At 52.4% G+C, this 23,727-nt stretch overlaps 1 protein-coding gene across 5 annotated transcripts in view; it reads right to left on the bottom strand.

Moving 5' to 3' along the window:
- The window catches only part of Brsk2 (BR serine/threonine kinase 2), a 51,109-nt gene extending 27,383 nt beyond the window's left edge, over positions 1–23,726 (bottom strand). For all 5 annotated transcript variants that reach the window (XM_028786874.1, XM_028786873.1, XM_028786876.1 and 2 more), the window contains exon 1: positions 23,633–23,726. In XM_028786874.1, coding sequence (XP_028642707.1) covers positions 23,633–23,726 — 94 coding nt within the window. The remainder of the gene's footprint in view (positions 1–23,632) is intronic.
- Between the last annotated feature and the right edge of the window lies 1 nt (position 23,727).

The following is a 23,727-nucleotide window of genomic DNA, read 5'->3' as shown; positions in this document are numbered from 1 at the left end:
CAGTTCTCTGTAGGCAGCACTGTGGGTGTGTGAAGGGGCAGTGGCTACCATTTCACTGAGGTGACAGATGGGACTCACAGCCAGCCTGTGTGGGCTTGGCAGGAGTTGGCCCCATCCTGGGAAAATAGAGCACAATGCAGAGCCCCACTTGCTCTGGCCAGGCTGCCCATGACAGCAGCAGGATAGTCCTTGAGGAAGCATCTGGTAAGATGCAGGGCAGACACCTGAGAAATGGAGTTCCCCACCCTCGCCACAAGGGGGCATATGTTCTACATCAGATACAGAGTCTGAGAGCAGAGAGTAGATAAAACCATACCTGCCGGCCCACAGCTGTCCTTGAATGTCCTGACAGAACTCTGAAAGCTCTGCCCAAAGAGCTGGCACCAGTAGCCTCACAGTGGTCTCAGCTGTCACTACAGGTCACATCTCCAACACATGCACGCGCACGCGCACACACACACACACACACACACACAGGGTTGGGGGCAGGAGGGGAGGGGAGGTAGGAGACCACTGGTGCACAGATCTGGTTGGGTTCCCATGAGTTCCTAACAATCAGCTGGCCTCAGAACTGGGAAGAAAGGCCAGGAGGCAGCAACTGTCTAGCTCCCGGTTCACCATGCTGGTGAGACAGGAGAAGGAGGCAGGACCCTTGGGCATAAGTAGCCACAGCTGCCCTGTGGGCTAACTTTCCTGGCCTTAGCTCTTCCAACCTCTCAGTCACTGTCCCAGAAGACTTCCCCAAGGCTCCCATAAACCAGTCTGTTGGAGCTGCACTCTATACAGGCCCCTTTCCTGACCATGGGCCCCAGAAACATGGGCACTGTTAGGCTGACGCTCTGTGAAAAGCCTCCTGCAAAGGAATGAAGTGTTTGTACAGCAGCTCTCTGGCCCTGAACAATGGAGGAAGTGGTCTTCACCTCCCAAAAGCATCCCAGCTAAACCTCATCAGACCACGAGCAAGGACTATAGCTAAAGCAGGACCACAGCTAAGCTAGGATCAGAGCTGAGGCAGAGCCACACCTAAGCCATGACTGCAGTCAAGCTGGGACTGCAGCTAAGCCAAGGCCAGTACTAAGCCTGAACCACTACTAAGCCATGACCACAGCTAAGCCAAGCCACTGCTAAGCTACCCCAAGTTCCTGACACTAAAATATCAGAAGATGATGGTGTTTGCCTTCCTAGGCCATTCAACAAGTCATACAACAGTGATTTGAATGCTCAGTCCCTAATGGCCTCCAGATGGTGCTAGGATAGACAGACAGGCATAGGAGTTACCTATGCAGCAGTACCCTGACCAGATCCAATCCCACTTACCATATGATCGTTAAATTGCTTCACCTCCTCCCCTTCTCAGGCCAAGGGGACAAGGCTGAGCTCTTCTTGAGCAACAGAAAACAAGACTCAAAGGCATCAGCCTGCTTAGCTCCATATCACATCCCCAGCCATGACCACAGCCCCGGAATCCTTCCTGATGAAAGTCCCACAGCCAAAGCACCCCCAGTGTAGCAAGGGTGCACACTGTTCACTAATCCCAGCAGGTCCAAAGCTTGGGCTCTCAGGCCAGGACAGAGGGCCAAGGGTAGTGGGCAGAGGAAGAGGGATACAGGCAGTCAGCATGGACACTGGAGAAGGGCAAGGCAGCAGGGTCTTGGCTATTTCTTGCCCTTGGTAGATACCAAGAAGTCTCAGATTCTGGGGCTTCTGTATCCCTCTCTCTGTTTACTGGCAAAGTTCCCACTGCTGGATTCCCACTCTAGTCAATGGGCTCCCCATCCTATCACATCTCACGAGAAGACTCCATGGCTCCTCCAGTACCTCCTTGGAAGGCGGGGTCCTAAGAGTGAGCTGGAGGCTACCCCCAGAAGCACCTCCTCCCCACCTAATCCTCACTACTCTTGCCCTACACTGAGACTCACCTGGTGCTGGGGAACCCAGAATGGGAGGCAACCCAGGGGCATGGGGGTGATAGAGTTGGTGTAGATGGAGTTGTCATGTATTTATTGCTGATACCTGCACCCATCTTGAGCACCAAGCCTCAACTGGGACACATAGGGAACAGATGATGACCTACTTTGTAAAGGGCCTTTGCATGTGATTAATCAGATAAATATTCCAGTGGATATCCCAGTGTGAGGTCAGCTGGATCTAGGGGTACCAAAGACTATCAGCAATCCCCCAACACTGAAAAGAAACCAAAAGAAATTTCCCACAACCTCAAAGACTACCTACCCTGCAGTGTGAGACTACACATCCTCTCCTATTGACTTCTGTCTGGAGGCCCAAGGAGCTAACACATGACATTTCAGCTCACATACACATGAATGTTCTTCATCACAGACTCTTCATGTCTTCACAAAGGTTTGTTCATGAAGACCTCCTTGCTCACTGCACCATAACTGCCACCAGCAAATAAAACCTACACTGGCCAGAGGCCAGTACTGAGGCCTATCAGCATCCTGGGGCATGGAGGACAGAATAGTCTGAGCAGGTGTCCCGGCAAGGCCACTGTATGAGAACAAGGCTCACATCCGCCTTCCTCAGTAGTCACAAGTCTCTGCTCTTTTTCTTAGGAGGGGAAGCAGGCTCAAGGCCTAGGGTCACATGGTCTGAAATCTGGGTCCACAAGGCTTCATTCAGGCTGCATTCTCCTGCACCAGCACCAGCAGTCAAAGGCTTCCAGCTGGGTGGTGTCACAAGCATTACCTCTCAGTAGAAGCTCAGGGTGTCTATCATGCCTGAACGAATGGATAATCAAACTGAGAGAAGCCAGAGGGGACCATGCTGTTTATCTACAGTCAACCACGCTGAGCAGATAGTCCAGGGACGGGGCAGGTGGGAACAGAAGAGTCTCAAGAATCTTGGGGTCATGAAAGCTCTTTGGCACCACAGACAGCTACCAGCATCACAGCACAGTGCAACTACCAGGTAGAGGGGCCTCCTACCACACAAAGTTGAGAAGCTTGGGAGAGCAGAGTCTTGCTCAGAGCTAAGCTGGGGTGGGGTGTCCTTGGAGGCTGGTTGCCAGTGTTCCTAAGTCACCAGAAGCCCCTACGTCTCCAGAGTCTAAGTCTGGTGGGGCTTCAGGTTCCAGATCTTTAGAAGCTGATTCTCCCTTTGCCTGCCAAGAATGCTTCTGACCCAGAAAGGCCCTTGGATCTCCTCCCCCACAAGCCCTGACTGGCCCTTTTTCTCCTGATCCTGATGAAAGATCCCATCAGGCTGGAAATCAAGCTGGTGGGCAGAATCAGAATACCTGGGGGCACACACAGGGGAGGGAATTTGGCTCCTGGGTTGGGGGTGCTCAGACCCAGTGGGTAGCTTTAAAGGCAGACTGGCTTGGGGCATGCTTCTCTCTCAGCTGGGTTGTGGAGTCTTTGAAGCTGCAGACATCAAAGCGTTCGTGTTCTCAGCAGCACACAGCTGTGGGTGCTGCAGTGGCCTCCCCAGCCACTCACCTCTCAGCCTTCATCCCCACAGCTCAGGCACTCATGTTTCCAAGCCATGGCTGTAGTCAGGATTCCCCAGTGCTGGGGGAAGCTAACGACAGGGTGCAGGCAAATCTCCTCCACAAAGATCCTGAGGATGCCCACCAGCGCACCAGGGAAGGCGCACGCCTCTGGGGAGACAACTGTTCACACTCCGAAAAGGAATCTCTCAAATTAAATTAATTAAGCCCTGAAATATTTCACATGCCTGCGGCCCTTTGGCTGCCTCTGTGCACCCGACCCTCCCCTGCCTATCACACAAATAGGGGGCAGGTGCTTCCTATTCTGCAAAATGTAGCCCCAGGTCAGCGCCCACTAAAGGAGTCTCTGACCCAGAAAGGGAAGGGATGCAGGAGAGAGCATCATCCTCAAGTGACCTTGCTATCCTGTATCCCAAGTCTCTTACCAGACAGAGTGAAGTCATTTATGCATCCAAGGGAAGGACAAGGAAGGAGGGCTGGGAACTTGGCTCCATTATTACCTGGTCTAGAAGAACCTAAGTCCCTCCAGCCTTGTTGGGGGTATGCATCTCCTGGTTTCCTTTCCTAGTGGTAAACATCAAATATGAAGACTCCACATTTGAAGTACCAGTAACTCTTAACTTGTTCATCTCATCCCCCACTGAAAGGTGGCTAGGAGCTCATAAGAAAGAGGCTCAGGAAGAGGTCAAACCATGAGTCATCCCCATTGCCCAAAGGCAGCCTTGGGGAACTTAGATACTGAGTACCCAGGCCTCCAGAGACAGGCTGCCATAGACTTTGATCAGACGGAAGAGAATGTCGCTTTTGTTCAGGAGTGGCCACAGAGGCATTTTACCTATCAGGCCACAGAGAATCTAGGGGAAGGAGTCTGTGCCTAAGAGGCCTTCTCAACACAGGCAATGGAGTAGGGGACACTTGCATGAAAATGGCGTTTATAAAATCAAGCTTATAAAAGGTAAACAATGCCACCAAAAGGGAAAAGAGGGAAACTTAGAACTCCAGGAAACTCAAAAGCCTTGGAAACATGGTGAAATGTAAATGAACCACATCATGACTATAAAACATCCGTGGTGTCAGATAAAAACCTACTCAACAGGCTTCTAGCCCTTGACCTCCCAACTCTATGAAGATCAGGTCTTAGCCAGAACCACTACGCAGGAAGTAGTGCCCATCCCGTAGGTCCCTCGCTGTACCCTGGCTGACCATGCCTGCCCCTCACCCCACCTGCCCCATTTCCTGCCTTCTAGTAACAAGAAAACAGTGAAATTAAATTGATCCATACAATGCGAACATTCCAAGAACCCCATTTTGATTCCTTACCTTGGGGAGAGATTGCCCCTCTGCTTCTCTCCTACTTCTTTAAGTAGGCCTTAATGGTGGATATTCCCAACAGAGAGCGCCTTCTACACCAGGGCACAGAGGACCCAGGTCGCCTGTATGTATTCCCTTTCCAATCAGAGAATGACAGGAATGAACAGCAGAGGAAGCCTAGATGACCTTCATATCAGGCCAGAGGCTTTGGTGAACTCTGAGCCTAGCCTGTGTCACCCCTGTGATCTCAAGTCTGAGAGCAGGGAAAGCCAACAGGTTCTCGCTGCAAGGGGACATGAGGCTTGCAAGGGATTACCCACCACAGCAATGAGACACTAATCCCAACCCACCCAGGCTGTCAGCCCAACCTTGTCCTTTGGTGACAAGTCAGTGCCACTTCCCACTGCTAGCCCAGGACAGGAAGTCCATGCTTGTATGTGCCTGTGCAGTGACTTCTTGGGAATCAAGAGACAAAGGCCTGGGGTAGAAGGGTCTCAACCCCCAGGCCCCATGGCAGCTGCCTTTCCCTCCCCTTTGCTTGGCTCAGACTGGGTACTGGGCAGAGAGAAGAGGACCAGAGAGAAAGAGGTATCCTTTCATAGAAGCAGGTTCATTTCCCAACATATCTGAGGACAGGGTCACTCTTCCCTTCCAACACAAGTGTCAGGGACCTCCACAGGCTAAAGTGATCCACTTGAACCCAAAACCTATGCTGGCTCTATAGGAGCTCACAGCCTCCTGAGGTGGTCCATCTCCCCCCAGCACTCTCTCCCATTCACAGGGACCACTATTGCAGGGGCCTTGGAGGTCAGATCAGAACACAGGACCTTGGAGGAGCAAAATTCCCAGGATTAATGGGAGGATGGTGAGCTTGGCATGTGCTTGCCTTGATCATGTCCTAATGAAGTCATCTGCAGGTAGCAGACTAAAGACGGGAGAGAGCACTGTCCACAGTGCAGTACAGGATCACTAGAGGTACCCATAGGCCAATTGGTTCCAGCCTTAGTGTGAATTGGGGTAGCTATGAGACTAATACCTACCGTAGCATCCTCCTTGGGAGGCCTGGCTTGTAGCAGACAGGGAGAGGTATACAGTGGAGGTCCATGCAGTGGCTGCCAGGTGATCTTACAGACTATCCTTTGCTCTGTTTGGGGCCCAAGGAGATCCTGTCCCATACCTGACTCTGGAGAATGAGAGCCACACGGTGTTGCTCTGGGCTTCACAAACACTGCAGGACACTGTATCACTGTGTAGTCTGGGCCCCAGGACCTACACTAGGCAGGTGATCAATGTTTTACCTGGGGGAGAAACTACCGTGGGATCCCTACCACTGCCTCCAAATGAGGAAAGGTCTTCCCACTGACACCAGCCCCTTCCTCTTTATTCCCTCCCACCTGCCTAAGTACTGACTGAGGTGACTACTCCCTCGCCACAGGGCCTCATCTAAGGAACCCATACCTGAGTCCACTGGCTGTCAGGGAATCTGCAGCAGGGTTGGCTTCCTGGGGACTAAAGGCTGCACTTCTGAGGAAAGGCAGGTAGGGGTTTCTAAAGCCAGGCCAGGTTGGCAAGTTGCTCCTGGGCACCAAGGTCAGGCTTACAGTCAATGATAACCTCCCCAACAGTGGGTGGTGCCAGGCCTAAGGCCTCAGCTCAAGAGCCAAGCTCCCACAGTATGGGAATGCAACAGCTGGCTAAGGCTGCTCTCCTCCCCATGGGGAAAGTCTCCGCTGTTTTCACAGGCATTTACCTAGGCCTACTAAGAAAGCCAAGTTCCTCTCTTATCTCCTCATGAACCAATATGAACTAGCACAGGCTTTAATGTCCCACACAGAGTTGCTGAACCTACAGACCTACTCTCAGACTTTGAAGAGGTCAGAGTACTGAGTGAAGGCTGAGCCTGAGAGTGCAGCCAGGTGGAACTCCATGGCCTGTTTCTACCTGCCAGGTCAGATCAGGAAGCTCTCTGGGGAAGAGGGGAGAAAGGGTTCAAAGACATCTTGGGCATGACCATCAATGTGGTGAGATTGGTGGCCCAGGGAGGTCTCTTCCCTGGCTTCAGGTTGGGGGAGACAGAGCCATGCCCAATGTCCAGCTCTCCCTCCTGCTGTTTACCTCAACCCATCAGATATTCAGCTGGGGACATGAAACCCTTCCCATCCAATCTGCCATTCTACCACAGAAGCCAGGCTAAGGGGTCTTAAAAAGGAGACTTGGTCCTACTCCAAAGCCCACTCACAAGTCTTGGGGATCAATGGCCTGGGAAGAGGGCCTGAGGCTATAACCCTCCCCCTTGAGTGATCCTTGAAAGATCCCTGCTTCCAAATCCCAGTCACCTCATATAGAGTCCTCCTTCTTTTCTTTCAAACCTCCATCTGTTGCCATGGTGACAGGAGCAGATAAGGCAGGAGCATCCAAGGCTCCCCTTTCTTTCTTGCCTCCTTTAGCTGGGGCTAGGTTCTGACCCCAACTGTGCCCCAGTCACTTCCCTGGTCACTGAGCCAGCTTCCTTGCTCTCCCCTCACTTGCTGACAGCCCAAAGAAGGGGTGCACAGGGGTATCCTGGCTAGGGTCCGTGGATTATTCCTGTGTGGGTAACCAGCCCCCAGAGTCAGAGAATATGGCTTCTTCTTTCTGTGTCTACTACCCACAAAATTTCCAAGGGCCCAAAGAGCAGAAGAGACATCCAGCACCCACCTTTGCTTAAAACTGGGGACTCAGAACTGTCCAGGACCCAGAACAGAAGAGGCCGCCTGAGACTGGCTGTCCAGTATGCTGCATGGGAGTCTTCTCGGCACCATCTGAAGTTCTTCCCACTCCATAGAGCAGAATGCTAGGATATCCCTACTATAAGATACCTGAGCCTTAGAAACTAGGCTGCATGACAGAAGGCCCACATAACAAATAAGTAGCAAGTTGGGAAGGGGATATGGACCCATCCCTAGGGCCTTAACAGTTCCTATCTCCTGTTTTGAAATGTCAATGGGTCCCTGACACTTGCTGTCCAGCATTCCCACCTCAGCGACATCCTATAGCAATCTCAGTAGATTTGACTTACAACAGCTACAAGAATTTCAAACATTTATTTGGTCTTGGAGTCAGCACACATGTACTAAATCATCAGCCAATCAGGAGAGCCTACATAGCCTTCACCCCCAAAGCGTCCTTGTGTTCTCTGCAACCATGGCCCACTTCCATCACTGTCATGATCTGCCTTCTGCAACCTCACGAATCACTTCACATGGTACATTACCCCAGCCCTTGGGACACAACATTGACACTGATGTCAACTAAGTGACTTCTACAATCCAAATGCATTCCAGAGTGACAGGCTAGTATGAATGGGAACACGAGGCCTGTTGTATCCAAAGAGCTCTGGCTCACTAAGGGCATCACCAGTACCCTTAGGGTATGACAGGTGATTCTCCAATGAGACATAGATAACTGGACAACTGAGCTAAGGAGCTCCACATGCCCTGCCGATAAAGGACCAGGGAATCCTGGAGAAACTGTCCTCATCTGCCAGCACAACCATAACAGGAGCCTAGAGTGTTTGGAATGTTCTAAGACCATGTCAGTTCCTCAGGCTAAGGGACAACTTCCTGAGAAAGGGGAAACCTTTATGTCAAGGAAGACATAAAGGGACAGAGGAATAAGGAAAACCCTGATACCATAGCCATAGCCTTGGCAGGACCACCTCCTCAGGGGCTGGGTGACCAGTCTAGCTCGCCCAAAGGTTCTCTTGTTCCCAGGATCAACATGGGAGGCAGGTGAGGGGGGTTGACTTGGCCCTAACTCTGTGGCCAGGCTAAAGTCTGCAGGTAGATTCAGAGCCAATACTAGACTAGTGACGTGGGTGTCTCTGCTTGAGAACCAACACCCCAACCTTGCCAACTGTCTTAGCACTCCTAGGTCTGGCAGGAAGGATGTATTCGAGCTAAGGGACAAGGAAGACATGGGTCCTCTAAAGTTGTTTCAATAGCTATGCCCTGGTGACCAGGCCCCTAGTGTGAAAAACGGCATGTGGCGTAGGCATTGAACTCCAACCCCTTAAAGCTAGGATTCAGGATGGGCGGGTGAGCCTCCCCAAGGGCAGACCATAAACATGTACAAGAATGAGGACCAAGTACTAGACAGAGGAAGTGTAGCAGATGGTAAGCCCAACTGAGGGGGAAGCTTAGGGGAAGCTAGGCTAGGGCTATAATCCCAAGGCCATGAACTGTGTATCACAGGTCCTCCGTGAAGAGGGAACAAACAGACTACAGACTGGATGTCCTTGGAGTAGGGGATTTAGGAGGCTACGCTGAGGAGGATCTTGAGATGGACTCTACAGCTAAAAGGCCCAGGTCCCTGACACACTCCAAGATCTACCATCAATACTCCACAGTGAGGGATGGGGGCATGGGATAGTCCCATGTCTTCCATTCATGGAGGGAGAGGATCCAAGTATCTACAGTGAAAAAAAATCCTTTTCTCTTGGTTAGTCACAGCCTGGTAGTTGCTGCCCTGGCCCCTGAAGAGGCAGCTCAGAGACAACCTTGGTGTGATGTCAGTGAAGCCCCATCCACAGCTAGAGTCCCAGCAAGGCATTAGCTGACAGTTATAGCCAGAGAAGCTCACCAGCAGGAAGAGTTATCCAAGATCCCACACAGAGGCCCCAGTCTCCCCTAGGGAGCACTAATCCTAACCCTAGGGGAGCACTCCCCTAGGGAGTGGACACTCTTACAGTCCCCATGTGTAGGACAGCCTTCCCCTAGCTCCCTTTTCTGGGGCCACAAGTGCTGAAATTTATAGGGCACACAACACAAGGAATCTAGCAGGATACTCCCAGCATCCGTGCTGGAGCGTCAGCCAGTTCTGGGAACTCCCTTCTTACTGAGGCATATCTGTAGAGGAGAATGGGGACCCCCACTCCAATCTCTGCAGTGCCAGGTGATCACATTACATTTCTATTAACTGCTCTCTGCAATTCAATACTGTAAAATTATCCCAATGAGGTATTTTTGATGAATCCCTTATCTGTTCAGTAATTCAATTGAGGGAACCGTTTGTCTAAGCTGGTGTCCTGGTTAAGGAAGGCTTGCTCTTCCTACCTCCCCTGGTGCAGGACCTAGGGAATGGAAGCAGGCGATTAGGCCACTGCTGAGCCACTTTCAGAGTGACAGCCCTGGAGACCCCAGAAGGAGAAGGTTCTGAGGGAGTAGCATTGTCCTAGAAGGCATGTTTAGGATAAAGGTGGAAAGGTGAAAGGGAGCTGACACCCACACCTAGAGATCCAACACTAGGAACTCCCACTGGCCTCCATGAGGTTGGAGCACCCCAACATCCTCCCCACTTTCTGGATGCATACCATGGTGTAGCAAAGGAGACACAGCTAGTGGCAGTGCTCTGACCAGCAGCTGTCTAGCTTCTGAGGTACAGGCAGGGCAGGGCAGAGATGACAGGATTACAATGTGGGGCAGTCTATAATGCTCCAGGAAGGTAGGGGCCTGGAAGGAGCCACTACAGCCTGTAGACCTAACTGTGAGGTCCAGACAGACACCTGTTCCCATGTTCCCATACTCCCATGTGCTGGCTGAACTCTGAATCCTGTAGTTGCTATCTCCTGCTTTGCACCTGCCAGGCCCCACCCCTTCAGTGCCCAAGGGATGGGCAATGAAGTTGCCATGGTGATGAGGCTGGGGATGCCTTCTTTGGGAAGCCCTAGGGAGTCTCTATCATCCCACAGACATGGGAGTTCAGACCTTGACAGACACACCAGCCCTATACAAATGTGGGTGTGGGTGTGCGTGCACACACACACACACACAAACACACACACCCCTGCGCACTGTAACACAGGCCTTTACATCTGCATTTACCCTCAAATCCCATCCCAAAGCAGAAGTCTCCAGGCTTCCCTATCTGGGCATCCTGGAGTCATCTTACTTGGGGCCTCTGACAGTCCAGCAATGGGGCACATCAATGTCCTCCCAGAAACACAGCCAGTACTAGGGACAACTTGCAAGACCCAGCAATGTCCCAATTCCACTTTCACAACCACCATCAGTGCCCCTTAGCAACATCCTTCATAGGCATGTGGTGATCTGGTAGGTCATTCTGGACCTTTTCACCAGCAGAGCCCCAATATCACCTTGAGGAATTCAAGGGTAAAAAAGACCTCCATCCTTAGTCTTTTAGGGACACAACTGTCCTAATATAGTTGGCAGCTATGAGCACCAGTAGACCAGCATAGGCAAATCTGCTCTCTCCATGTAGGTAGGACCCCATGCCTGCCTTGCACCAACCCTGTTGTAGGAATCCACTGCAGTGGACAGCTAGGACAGAAGCTTTAACTAAGAGAAAGCCAAGGAGCCCAGCTGTAGCCTATGTGTTCTTATAGCCAAGGAAAAGAAAGCAGTCCGGCCAGGACTATTCTCATGCCCAGGGAAGCATCCTCCCTGGGGGAATCATACAAAGTTCAGGGACCCCATTCCCCACCCCCAAGGGGAAATGCTGCTCAGATAATCAGATAGACAGACAGATGGGCCCATGCCTAGCCTATCATGCCAATGGAAGGCCCCAATAAGAGAGGGGAGTCACACTGAACCCTGCAGTCACCTGCTGTCAGGGACAGAAACACTGGCTCCACCCCTGTGCCAGTGCCTGCCCGTCCATCCTCAAGCAGGAGGCCAGTAATCTGCAGTAAGGTAATAATAGAATCTGCTTAGTGGGCAGCAGGCAGGAAGGACAGGGAGAGGAGAGAAGCAGAGCTTGTCGGCCCACACTCTGGTGCTTCCAAACAGCAGCATCTGTCCCTAAGTACCACTGAGCTACTGCCCAACTGAGAAACCTGGCATTAGTCTGCCTCAGCCACCTCTTCCTCTCCAGGCTGGCACTCAGGCTGGGGGTTGCTTTGTCCCAAGAGCTCTGCCTGTCTTAATTCCAGTCACCAATGGATACCCAAACTTGAAGTCAGAAGGCCTGGTACTGTACAGTGGGGTCTCTATTCCCACTTCTGACTCCTGGGTTCCAGGTAGGGCCATCTGGCTAGCTGTGTCCTCGTATATCAACTATGAAGACCACAACTCCAGGAAGGAGCCCCCAAGGAGCGGCTCTGACAGAGGAGGAAGGGTCAGGAAGTGTATGGCACTGTGAATGGAAACAGAGCTGGGAAGAGCAGACAGGGAAAGAAGTGAGCATGGAGAAGTAAGGTCTGCCCAAAAGAGCTGACCCTGGTACCTCGGGTCCCATAGCCCTGAAGGCCTGGGGATACTGGAAATCAGGAGGCAAACCATCTGACCCTGGCAAGCCTCCCAGGGTAGCTGAAGCCTGGCTGGAAATGCTGTAGGAAATGCAGGTGCTTCTGAAGGGCTGGGGAAGAGCACTAGCTCTGGAAGTTTCCACCTGGGGAGTAGGTCAAACCACATTGGGCAGCCAAATCCAGACTTGGCAACAAAAGTGGGCCTGGAGACTGGCAGTTACTTGTAGAGATACCTCCATCCAATCCAGGGATCTACCAACAAGAGACCAGCTTCAAGAATATCAGATCAGCACATGCCACACCAGTAATTCTATACTATGGAAAGTGGCACCCCATCATTTCAGGACCTACAAGAATTCTCCCTGATGAGATTGTCACCCCAGCACCACATCAAAAGATCCAAGGCAGAGGTCCCCACAGTGGCCTATGAACCAAAGACAATGTAACCAGGGGTGACAGCCATCAGCCTGCCTTCTTAGGCCTGAGAACAACTGATGCTGACCCCAAACTGACCTAATCAGGTGCTGTGTTCCTCTCCTTCAGATGGTGCTAGGGTATATCAGATAGTGCATAGGCCCCAGAAGTGTATATCAGGTAATACATGTGACACAAGAGAGAGGTTGGGCCAGGGTACTGCTGCAGACTCATTCCTGCCTATATGTGCTAGTGTGTCTAGGACAGTAGGCCAAGCTCTAGGGGACAATGGGACTACCAAGGGCCTATGTCAGATTTGTAGCATGACCTCTTTCCCCAAAGACACTGGGTCCTGATGTCATTGGGTAGTGTTTCAACTTGCAGAAGGGGATGGCCCTCAGTGTGTCCTTTCAGGGATGGGATAGGACACTGGGCTTGTGAGCTCACTCACTGGACAGAGCTATGCCTACCTTATCATCCTGTGTCATTTGCAATATACTGTCAGTGACACTAATAGCTAGTTGTGAGATTCGGGGTTTGGTACCCACAATCCTCCAATCTGAGATGAGCCTGCTTCCTTATAAACACCCCAGCAGCTATTCCCACACTAATCTTCTAGCTAGTAGCCTCTTCAGAGCCCCCAAGGCCTCTCCTTATTCCAAACATCACCTATTTCCAGTCACTACCATCTCCCAGTTAGCCTGAGGGGGTGACAGGAAAGATGGACTCTGTGTTTAGGGAACCAGCAGGGCCAGCCTAGAATCAACCACTGAGGAAATGAAGGGCTGAAAAGCCAGAGGTGAGCATCGGCAATCTCTCACCTCCTAGGAGTAGGGCGCAGGAATCAGCCTGGCCTACAGCCAGCCTCTCCCCAGTCCACGCCACGACAGCTACCCAAAGCTATCACACTCCTGAATGCCACCCACCCTTAGAACTATGAAACAAGGGAAACCCAGGAGTGAGGACAGGAAAGGCTGCATCAACAGTAAGAGGTCTGCCCACATCCCAAGATAACCACATGAAAGGCCATGTCTTCATACTTCTGCTGTCAGAGCCACTCATGGGAGGATCTACCACCAAGAGGTCAATGTCAGAGTCTGTATCAATGAGAAGCATTTTCCTCCAGAGCCAGTTGGAAGCCTGCACCTAGCACCCTTGAGTATGCAGGCCAAATCAGGATCAGCAACATGAGGCCCAAATGTGCATAAGTTTCCACTAGCCCATAGCCACGTCCATGTCATAACGGGGACCCAAGGCCATCACAAAACTCAAGGCTATACCTGGGAGACAAATATGGAAATTCACCAAAGACCTCTGAGTCCTTCACATAGCTTGGTACACAGCTAAAGCTGGAGACTGAGGACCGGCAGCTATCAGAAGCACCCTTCCCCTAACCCCACCTGGCAGAAGTTGAGGACTTCAGCACAGTCTTGCTGGACAGCTCCCAGCTAGCCAGGAGCAAAGGCTTGATTTAGACAGGGTCTCCTGTCTAAGACTATCCCCCAAGAAGGACTTGGGGACTTGAGGCCTCTGTACCACTTGGGCTTGCCAAAGGCTCTCTCCATAAACTAGGGTGGGCAGGAGTCACTAGATGTTGGCACCCAGCAGTCAAGGGCTCTCAGTACAGAGTGGGCATGGGTCTGGGACTACTTTAAAGGGTAATAGTTCCAAGGACTCCCAAGCCTAAGAAAGCTGTACCCTTCTAAGTTGCCATGGTTGCATGCATACCCAAGAGTCCTGTGCTCTAGAATGAACCCCAGCTCACAGGCACTAAGCTTAGCCTCTGCAACAGCAGATCCAACTCCAATGGAAATACACATATTCTCCAGGGATCCTTCCCATGCCAGTGTCCCAGCATCTGCTAGATGTCAGGCTATGTGACAATGGCGGTCATTGCTCACTGGTTCCCAGCTCCTGGCACAGCCTCCTGAGGCCACACAGAGTCCATAAGTTAGTGTGTTAGCATAGGAGCTCCATGAAGAGAGGTACTAGGACGTGGGGTTTGGAGCAAGAGGCCTGGGCAGGCTGGTTCACTTAACTGAACTCCACTGTACCCACTGTGCATCTGCTGGAAATGTAGTATACCTAGAGGTTCTCACAAAACCTTCACACTCTGACTGGACGGAAGTCCTCCTCCCTAGGGACAGAAGCTGTATCAGGAGCCATTTGGGCAGAGAGGGAGACTGCTGCCCTGCCTGGCATACAAGAAAGCTTGCTCTGAGAAGCAACTCTGACATACAATTTCACAGGAGTTTGAGAGACATGGCCTGAGCTGGGATGCCATCCTTCTAGCCCCACCTCTACCCTCGGCTACTGAAAGGCTCAGGACAGATGGCAGGGTCTAAGCCAATCCCAATACTCTCCTTTGAGAGGCCCACCGCACCCAGGCTTTCTAAGCAACAGATCAGCAGATGGAGGCAGCCAATGGAAGAGGTCGAGGCCCAGGAAAGCTGTTTACTCTCAGTACTGGGTCAGCCTTTGCTCTAGAAGTCAGAGTTACTTCTGGGCCGGTAACAGCTCTGTGATCCTCAGAGTCACTGTCTTTTTTGTATACACACTGAATCATTACCAGGTAGGATTTGTTTCCAAATAAACAGAGTTGAAGTCAAACTGGGTGCACAGTGCTGATGGCTGGAGCTGAGCATGTCAGGGAGAGAGTGCTGTGATTCAGAGACTCCTCTACATCCTATCTGGAAATGCCATAATCCAGGTCAGACTCAGCACTGGGCACACAGTCTCCATAACAGCCCACAGTCCACAGAAATCCCCCAGGGCTGAGTCTGGGAGGATGCCCTTTAAGCTGGAGACCCACAGCTGGCTTACTGCCATAAATCCCATTCCTCCATGCCCACCGGGCTGGAGCCAGAGCCAGAGAGGGATGCCCTCAATTCAGTAGGAATCCAGGGATTTGCTTGAGGCTCTATGGGCATGTGACTAGAGACAGATTCAGCCCACTCACTAGACCAGAGACTAAAAATGGTAGAGGTGCCATTCTGAGCCTCAAGAGGCTGGGCCCATGTAGCATCCTCCTGGCTAGTAAAGGTGACCGCAATCCTATCACCTCTCACTGCCTGCTGCTACACAAACAAGAGCTCCAGGAAAATTCCCTTGGTGGAAGGGGTGAGCAAGTAGAAGGGTTTCTCTTCATGCCTCAGGCCCCTTAGCCTGATCTCATGGTTGTCACTGGGCACAGCAGGAGGCACAGAACTGCTTAGTCTCATGTAAGAATATTCCCCTGGCACCAACTCAAGTTTCATGCCCCCACCGACATATAGACAGGGAAACTAAGGCATGGAGAAGAGGGAATTCCCTACTGCAGTCTGGTCTCTACTCCTAGAGGTAGACCTACCCAGAGACATGGCACACAAACTATGCCGTAGGCCAGCCATGACCCCGGAGCCTCCAGACAGTTGCAAACACTACTTGCTGTACCATGGGATGGGGCTTGCCAAGCTCCTAGTGGGATGGATTTGCCTTTGGTGGGAACTAGGTCAGAGGGATTGTGCCTGCAGCCCCAACAGTCCAACGGGAGGTGGCACAATGTGACTCCGAAGACCAGAAGCCTGGCTTGATGATAGTGTGCGTGAGATCTAGCTGCTCCCAAAAGCCAGCAAAACTCTGTGTTCTTCAATGTGGTCTGAAGTGAGAAGGGCTGGCATTCAGCGTATTTGGGCCACACTGAGTATATGTATCCTCAGCACCTAGGCTATGCCGAGGGCCAGCTGACAACACTAAGACAAGCCAGCGGCTATGTCTGAGAATAAGGTTGAGGGTGGGTCCTGAAGCTCACTGACCTGAGGGAGGGACTTCACCTGGCTACACAACAAGAAGCTGAACAAACCCTTACCTGGCCAATGGACTCCAGGACCAGAGTATGACCAACCCTGTCTTAGAGACAGCCTTCCCAACCTCAGCATCAATAATCCCTCAAGGTGGCCACTCTGGCTAATACCTTTCCTCGGGCAAGGACTTCTGGTCAGGTTGAGGAAACTCTCAGTCCAGGATAGAGGCCCGATGATGAGAAAACTAGCATCCAGGGGCCCAAGAGCCCAGGAGAGCTTGTAGAAAGCTAGCCCATGCAGGAGTAATCCTACAAAGCTGGTTTCACTCTGGCCACGGGTTCCTGGCACAGGTTCTCAGGGACCCACAGCAGCCCTCCATCTAGCAGCCCTGCTGTTTGAGCAGTGAGGGCCCACCGGGAACTTCCTCCCCAACTCCCACCCTGATACTTTCACCCTTGCATGGGCTGTAGGCAGCTGGGGTGACTGGGACTCCCAGGCCCAGCCGTTCCTCAACGGGCACATTCAGTCTCCCTGCGCAAACCGCCCACGGCTGTGAGCCTCAGCTGACGTGCAGCCACCCCACTTGCGTCATGAGCCCTGAGGCAGCTGTCCAGGCTGCCCTCAAGCCTCTGCCCAAAGGCCAGGAAGGCCAGCTCTGTTCTCAAGACCACGAGTGGGCAGTGACAGTGTGAATGTTCCTACAGCACTTCTGTCCCCAAGAAGGCTAAAGAATTTCTATGCTAGAGTCCCTCTGAGGAACCTTGGAGTCCCACTGGCTCCAAGACCAGCTCTGTGCCCTCTTCTAGCCCTCCCAAGACCACAAGGGCCCAAAATTATCCATTCATCCATGGTCTGATTCACAAGGATGCTGTGTCTACCCAGAGAAGGTAGCTATGTCCTTCCACACAGTTAGGAAGTGAGGACACTACTCCACTCTACATGGATTGATCAGTCATTCTGGAAGATGCTGTCAAACTCTATCCCTGGGACAAGATCCCAGACCCAGCCTATAACCAGCATGCCAGAAGTCACCCTCAAAAGGGGGAGGTTTCTTATCAAACAGATGGACTTTCAGGATATTATCCAGCAGGCGGGGCTGGCTCCCAGCTGCTGGGATCCAGAACACTGGCCCTTCAGAGGCAATAGAACAAGGCCTGGACCAAGCGGGCTAGGCCCTGAGTGGTGGCCACCCTGGCACAATCCCTGCTTTGTCCCTGAAGCTGCAGCCGAAGCCCAGCCTCCATCCTGTTCAGAACCCTGGGCAGTCTAGCTCAGCGGCATCTCTGGGCAAGGCCTGATGGACGCCTGTGGACAGCCTGGTCATGTTAGGCTGAGACCTGAGTTGCTGGGCAAATGAGCTACCATGCAGGTGTGTTCAGGTCTAACTTCTGACCAGGACAGGAAGCTCTCTCATGGACCTATGAACTCCCTACAGAGTAGGGCAAAACAAGGGGTTTTATCAAACAGAGAAGTCCATAGCTCTTCCACAGTATTCCCAAGAAGGGCTATGGTATGAAGCTTACTTGCTCCTACCAGACATTCAGTTTTAGAGCTTCACAAAGTCCCAAGAAAACCCCATTCCCAAACCCATTTGTAAATGGGGCCTAACACTTAAAGCCTTTCTGCTATAGTCAGTAGCCAGTGTACAGCCTCCAGAGTCAGCAGCACAGAATTGCCTCTACTAGGTTCCAAGTGGGCACAGGACTCCCAGGCTTGGCCCACAAAGGACAGCCTCCACAACCAGGTGTTAACCTACCCTAGGGACACTCCAAAAGAAATACCCATCTAGGTCATTGTGAAGGTGTCCTCCTCGATACTTTGCCAGAGGTCAGACAACTAGACTTCCTAGTGACTTGCACCACCCTTAGTGATAACTGGTGACTGTCCTGGGGAGAACCTGCTGTCCTCTGTGTGACGTAGAAACTGGGTACCAAGATAGGAAGGGTTAAAAATGATATGCTCTCCCCTGGCCCTCTCCATAAACACCAGAGAAGAATCTAGGGCAGATGGTCAGGGCACCAGGACACACTTGTCAGGCTGTGTCCAGGAGTGGGTCTGTCTGGTGCTTCTAACAGGGGTTGGGGGTGGTACAGGCCCTGCCAGCCTTACACTACTATTCATGTGACTAGTCAGGGAAGACAGCAGTGCACAGCAAGTTAAGGGGGCGTCTATATACTAGTTGACACAGACAGTGTCTGACCACTTTCAGAGAAAGGAAGGGCTCTGGCTATCTCAGGAAGACAGGGATATGGTGGGACCTGGAACCCCGCAGAGCCTCAGCCCACCACCACATACTGCTGTGGTAGCTATGGATAGCCGAGTGGCATTCAGCTCTGAGACTGCCTGATGATCTGTCAGAAACAAAGCCTGAGAAGCAGCTGCAAGAGCTGATTCTGCTTTGAGCCATTGTAAGGGCTAGCCTTGAACCTGTGTCAATACAGGTGTACAGAATAACTCACTCCACTGCTTCTAGATGCAGTTCTCCCTTGTGCCCTCCTTATGGCAGGGCAGAGGCCTAGACATAGCCCACTCTGGAAGCCTGCCCTGCATATTAGGACTATTACACCAAGGCTCTGATGTGTAGTCAGGCCCTGGGCAAAGTCCATATAGGTCAGGCCAATGGGCACACCAAGGGAGGCTCTATGTGGGCAGACACCACACCTGAGTGAACATTCTTTCTCCTTTCCAATGCATGCATATCTCCATTCCATAGCAGAAAGCTCATGGGTTCATGAAAAGGCCTCCCTGGTCTTCATCACTGCTTGTAACAAGGCAGAGAGACCCATGTGCACAGGGACACAGATCCATTCTGAGCCACCTCAGTGGACTGGGACAGGATGGAGTCCTGGGATCCCCCACTTCTACCAAGAACACTTATTTTTTAAGCACACCTTTTCTTCCCTAGCCTCTGTGCCCTACTGCCTGCAGAAAACAGCTCTCGGAGAGAATAGGAACTCCTGAGCAAGTGTGAACTGTGGGAGGAAGGCTGGCAGTGCCCAGGCTTAGCCACGGAGAGGAGCAGAAAAGGGCAGAAGAGAGGCAGGATAGCTGCATGCTACCTGATATGAGCTCTGAACGAGGCCCTGGGCAGGCAGCAAATCCTTTTCTCTGTTCCCTGAAAGCACAACTCTAACAGAGGTTTGAAGCCACAGTACTCTCACCTGTACAACTAGGTCAGATGGCTAGAGCCAGATGTGGGAAGAAGGCTGTATAATCCCACAAGGGACTCACAGCAGGGACCAGAGAAGCGTGGTGAGAAGTGATCACCAGACACTGCATGCCACCCACCTTCACTGCCGCAGAGGCTACCAGGCCCTTTCCACCCATATTTAGGAGCTCTGGGCCTTGGCCCCACACAGTTTCTGACTCAGCCCCTCACCAGCCTGGCCTATCTACAGGGACTGAAACAGAAGACACTTGCTAGTTCCTGCTTGACATTCAGAAAGCTCCCTGGTCCAACGGCCACCTTCACTCCTGCTTCTGTTCCTCTATCACCCTCCATCCATGAGCACCAACGAACGTCCCTGGTCTTGGCACAGCCGCACGTGTGCTACACACGTGTGCTACATGCTTCTCACCTGTCTTCCTCTACACCTGTCTCCCGTCCCACCCTTCTCTTCCCAGTCACTTTTCTCTCGGCTGTCTCTTCTCCCACCTGTCTTTCACCTGTCCTCTGATCTGCCCCTTCACACTTCTCCCTTGCCCGTCTCTCCTCTGTCTTGTCTCTCCATGACCGGACTCTTTACCTCATCTGAATCTCCTTGACCCACCTCCCCAACTGCCTGTCTCTCTTACCCATCTCTCCCTCATCCCACCTGTCTCACCCTCACAGGCTTCTATCCCATGGTTCATCTGCAGCCTGGCAGTCATCAGAGTTCTCATCGAACCTCTTAGTGGCTGCGTGGAAGTGTGAAATGGATGATTCGTCTCTCACTGTGGCAGCCTATCCACTGACCTGTGAGCCCAGTCAATTAAAATGGAAGGCTGTCCTGCTCCTTCATCCTCTTCTCTTGGCCTGACTGACCACTTCTTTCAGAGTAGTGGACCCTGTCATCACCCCCTCTGCTGGCTAGGTTTATTTTATTTTATTTTTCTTTTATTTTATTTTTTTCTTTTTCTTTTCTTTTTTCTTTTTCTTTTCTCTTTTTCTTTTCTTTCTTTCTTTTTTTTTTTTTACATCAACACAGACTAGTCATTTGGGAATAAAGAAGATTAATTGAGAAAAAAAATGACCCCACCAAATTGGCCTGTAGACAAGCCTACAGGACATTTTCATGATTGATGATTGATTCAGGAGAACCCATTCCATTGTGAGTGGTACCACTTGGGTAGGTAGTCCTGGAGTTGCATGAGAAAGCAGGCTGAACAAATCATGAGAGTAAGTCAGCAAGCAGCATTCCTCCAAGCCCCCTGCTTCAGGTCCTGCTTCCAGATTCCTTCCTTGCCTTAAGTTCCTGTCATGACTTCCTTCTAAGATGGACTGTGATGTGTAAGCTGAAATAAACCCTTCGCTCCCCAAGTTGCTTTTGGTTATGGTGTTTTAGCACAGCTATAGAAATTCTAACAAAGACAGGGTCCTATGGCCCTCCTGGGCTGTGTGCCCACAAAGGCAAAGTTCCAACATGGACAGAAAAATGCCCTGCTCTGCGGCTGACAGGCAGAGCAGTGAGGCTACAGAACCTATTCAACCCTCCCTCTGGTCCTGACACCACCTAGTTTTGAAACATCTCCCATTCTTCTTCCCAATTCTCTCTCTAGGGGTGCCTTCAAGGGTAGGGATTGTCTCCCATCTCTGCAGAGGCCAAGTCTGGAGGGAACTGGAAAAAACACATCTCAGATCAGGGGAAAGTTCTGCTGGAGCCTTTGCCAGTGGATTCCCAGCCCAGCCCAGCCCAGCCCAGCCCAGCCCAGCCCACCTGGCTCTGGTGAGCCACCAACTCCTGAACAGCTCTACTGGTCAGTCTTCCAAGTGTCACTCAGCACCTGGACCCAAGTGGACAAATCATCAAAGGACACACTCAAGGCCTCCAAGGGTAGCTTACAGGTACACACATGGAAAAGCCAAGACTGCAGCCACAGCAGCCAGAAGTAGAGGCCAAACACTAGCAAAAATGATAAGAGAAACTCACTGGGTCCAAGCAACTCATGCAAGGATGAGGTACTGCCCAGTGGGTGATCCAAGAGAAGGGGAACACTGGATGCTCTAGAAAGCATAGAGAAGCCACAGACCCCCTACCCCATCTAACTCTATGGAAGCAACATCTTGAGGTCCACCTTCCCATAAGTGATGGGCTTACACAAGGCTCACTGCCACCAGACTATGGCCATCCATAGCCCCAAAAAGCAGCTTATATGTGCGTAGACAGACACAAGCAAAATGGAACAAGGGTTAGTGTTGAAATGAGCAGGTGGGTAGGAACTGAAAGCCATCTGTGTGTGTGTGTTCCCAAGACATGTGGTCATGCCAGGAGAAGCCCTCAGATCAGCATGTAAGCAGGGCAGCAGTGGACAGGGGTCTGGCCTACACTCCCTCATCAAGCTTTCCTGGCAAGAAGTCTGCCTCTGTCTGATTCTGGTGTAAGACATAAGGTTAAGATACAGGAATTCTGCTGACATCTAGTGCTAAGTGGCCAGGCCCAGCAAATAGAGTCAGGATCTACCTACATCCACCAGAATGACCCTTCAATAGTAGAGAGGGAAGACACACAGGATGAACAGTCTCTTGAGCTGCACATTTGCACTCCTCTGACAATCAGAAGTCTGGAGAGAGGGTGCATCCAAGGGCCCAGGAGCACAATTGCTAGGGTCCTTCTATATCACCCACCATCACTGTGTCATTAACTATACAACCATGTAATGCCACAGAGAAAACAAGGAGACCAGCCCCCACCCAGAGTCCACAAGGCACCATGCATCATTCACTGCTCTCATCACTTACACACCCAGGGCTTCTTATAACAATGTTTTATTGGTACGATAATTAGATAATTTCACTGCCTCCTGCGTTCTGCTGCTCCAGGCTCTTCCCTCACAAACTACAGTTGCTCATCCCAGGAAACATGCATATCCAGAACTCAAGAGAACACCAGCTGCCTATGCCTTCCTCTCAGTCCCGGGCCCCTTGCTCAGTGCCTTGATGTTGACTGCTCAGCTCAGGGGTTGACTCCAGGGTGGGAACATGTAGCACTGGGGCTTAAAAAAACCCATCCACCTTTGGCTCAGTGACATCACAGTTACGAGCCTCCAAGGAAACTCAGCCTGGCTCATCTTCTCAAAATCATCTTCTCCCACTGCCTCCCTAAAGCCCCAGGGGTGCTTGCAGAAGGCTCCCAAACCCCCACCTGAACCACACTGCACCTTCCCACTGCCCTTCACTCCCCAGCCTGCACTGGCTCTGGGGAACTTTTTCCAAAGGAAAAAGAGATGTGGGCAGTGCCAGTCGGACCTTTGGGCAGCCGGAAGACAGGCCAGTCCTGAGAGAAGAAAGAAAATGGCTGAGTCCCAGCCTCCCACAAAGACGACTGTGTGAGTGTGCCTCGCTGACCAGATGAGGGGGCTGACTAAACCTAACCCGCCCCAGAAAGCTGGCTAAATGTAAGGTAATCGAGTTCACTGCTGGTCTATGGGAAAGCTGTTTCGAAATGGAACCTGCCCAGGGAAAACAGTGAGGACTCTTGGGGAGGTTCATTTCTGCTATAGGCCCAGGTCTGTTTCAACCGCCAGGCGGTGATGTATGGCCCAAGCCCAGGAACCATCACCCTCAACCTCCCCAGGGAAGCCCAATGTCGCAGACGCTCAGGTTTGCTTGAGACTAGGTGCAGAAGGCGCTGTCCAGCTTTCCTTAGGTTCCTGAGGCTGTCACCCCCACCAGAATGGGAGGTCCAGGCTAGGAAAGCCAGGCCAGGACCTGCCGGGCGGTGGCCGCTGCCTGGAGGTGGGGGTCATGCGGCCGGGACGCAGCTGCTCAGGCAGCACGCCTATTAACGCGGCAGACGGCAGATGGGCACCCGCTCGTCCCCCTCCTCCCGCGGCACAATGGGCCCGGCGCTCGCTCGGGCGCACAATGCGGGCCCCGGGCCGCGCACCTGCAGCGGGACTGCCGGGAGCCGCCAGGCCCAGCCCAAGCTGCCCCAGTTGCCGTGCGCCCCAGGCCGAGCTGCATGTCCTTGGGCTGCGCCCGCCCTCCCGCAACCGGTGGGCTGAGAGGCTCCACCGCGGGACCCAGGAGTGCGGCGGACGCCGGCGCACCGCCGCCCATTGTTCGCGGCCGCCGGGCCCAGCCTGCAGCATCCCTGCTCTGTGGCCTCCCTCGGCCCCACCCGGCCGGTCAGCACGGTTTCCCCGGCCCCACGGCCGCGCGCTCGCCCTGCACCCCGGCCCCGCCCGCGCTCCCAGCCGCCGGCGCGCACGCACCTGTCTGCCCCTTGCCCAGCGTCTTCTCCAGCCGGTAGGGCCCCACATACTGCGCGTGCTGCGCCCCGCCGCCGTCCTTCCCCGTCGATGTCATC

Source organism: Grammomys surdaster, unplaced genomic scaffold, assembly GCF_004785775.1.
Source record: "Grammomys surdaster isolate TR1022 unplaced genomic scaffold, NIH_TR_1.0 125603, whole genome shotgun sequence".
NCBI classification, from domain to species: Eukaryota; Metazoa; Chordata; class Mammalia; order Rodentia; family Muridae; genus Grammomys; species Grammomys surdaster.
This window is presented reverse-complemented; position numbering and strand designations above follow the sequence as displayed.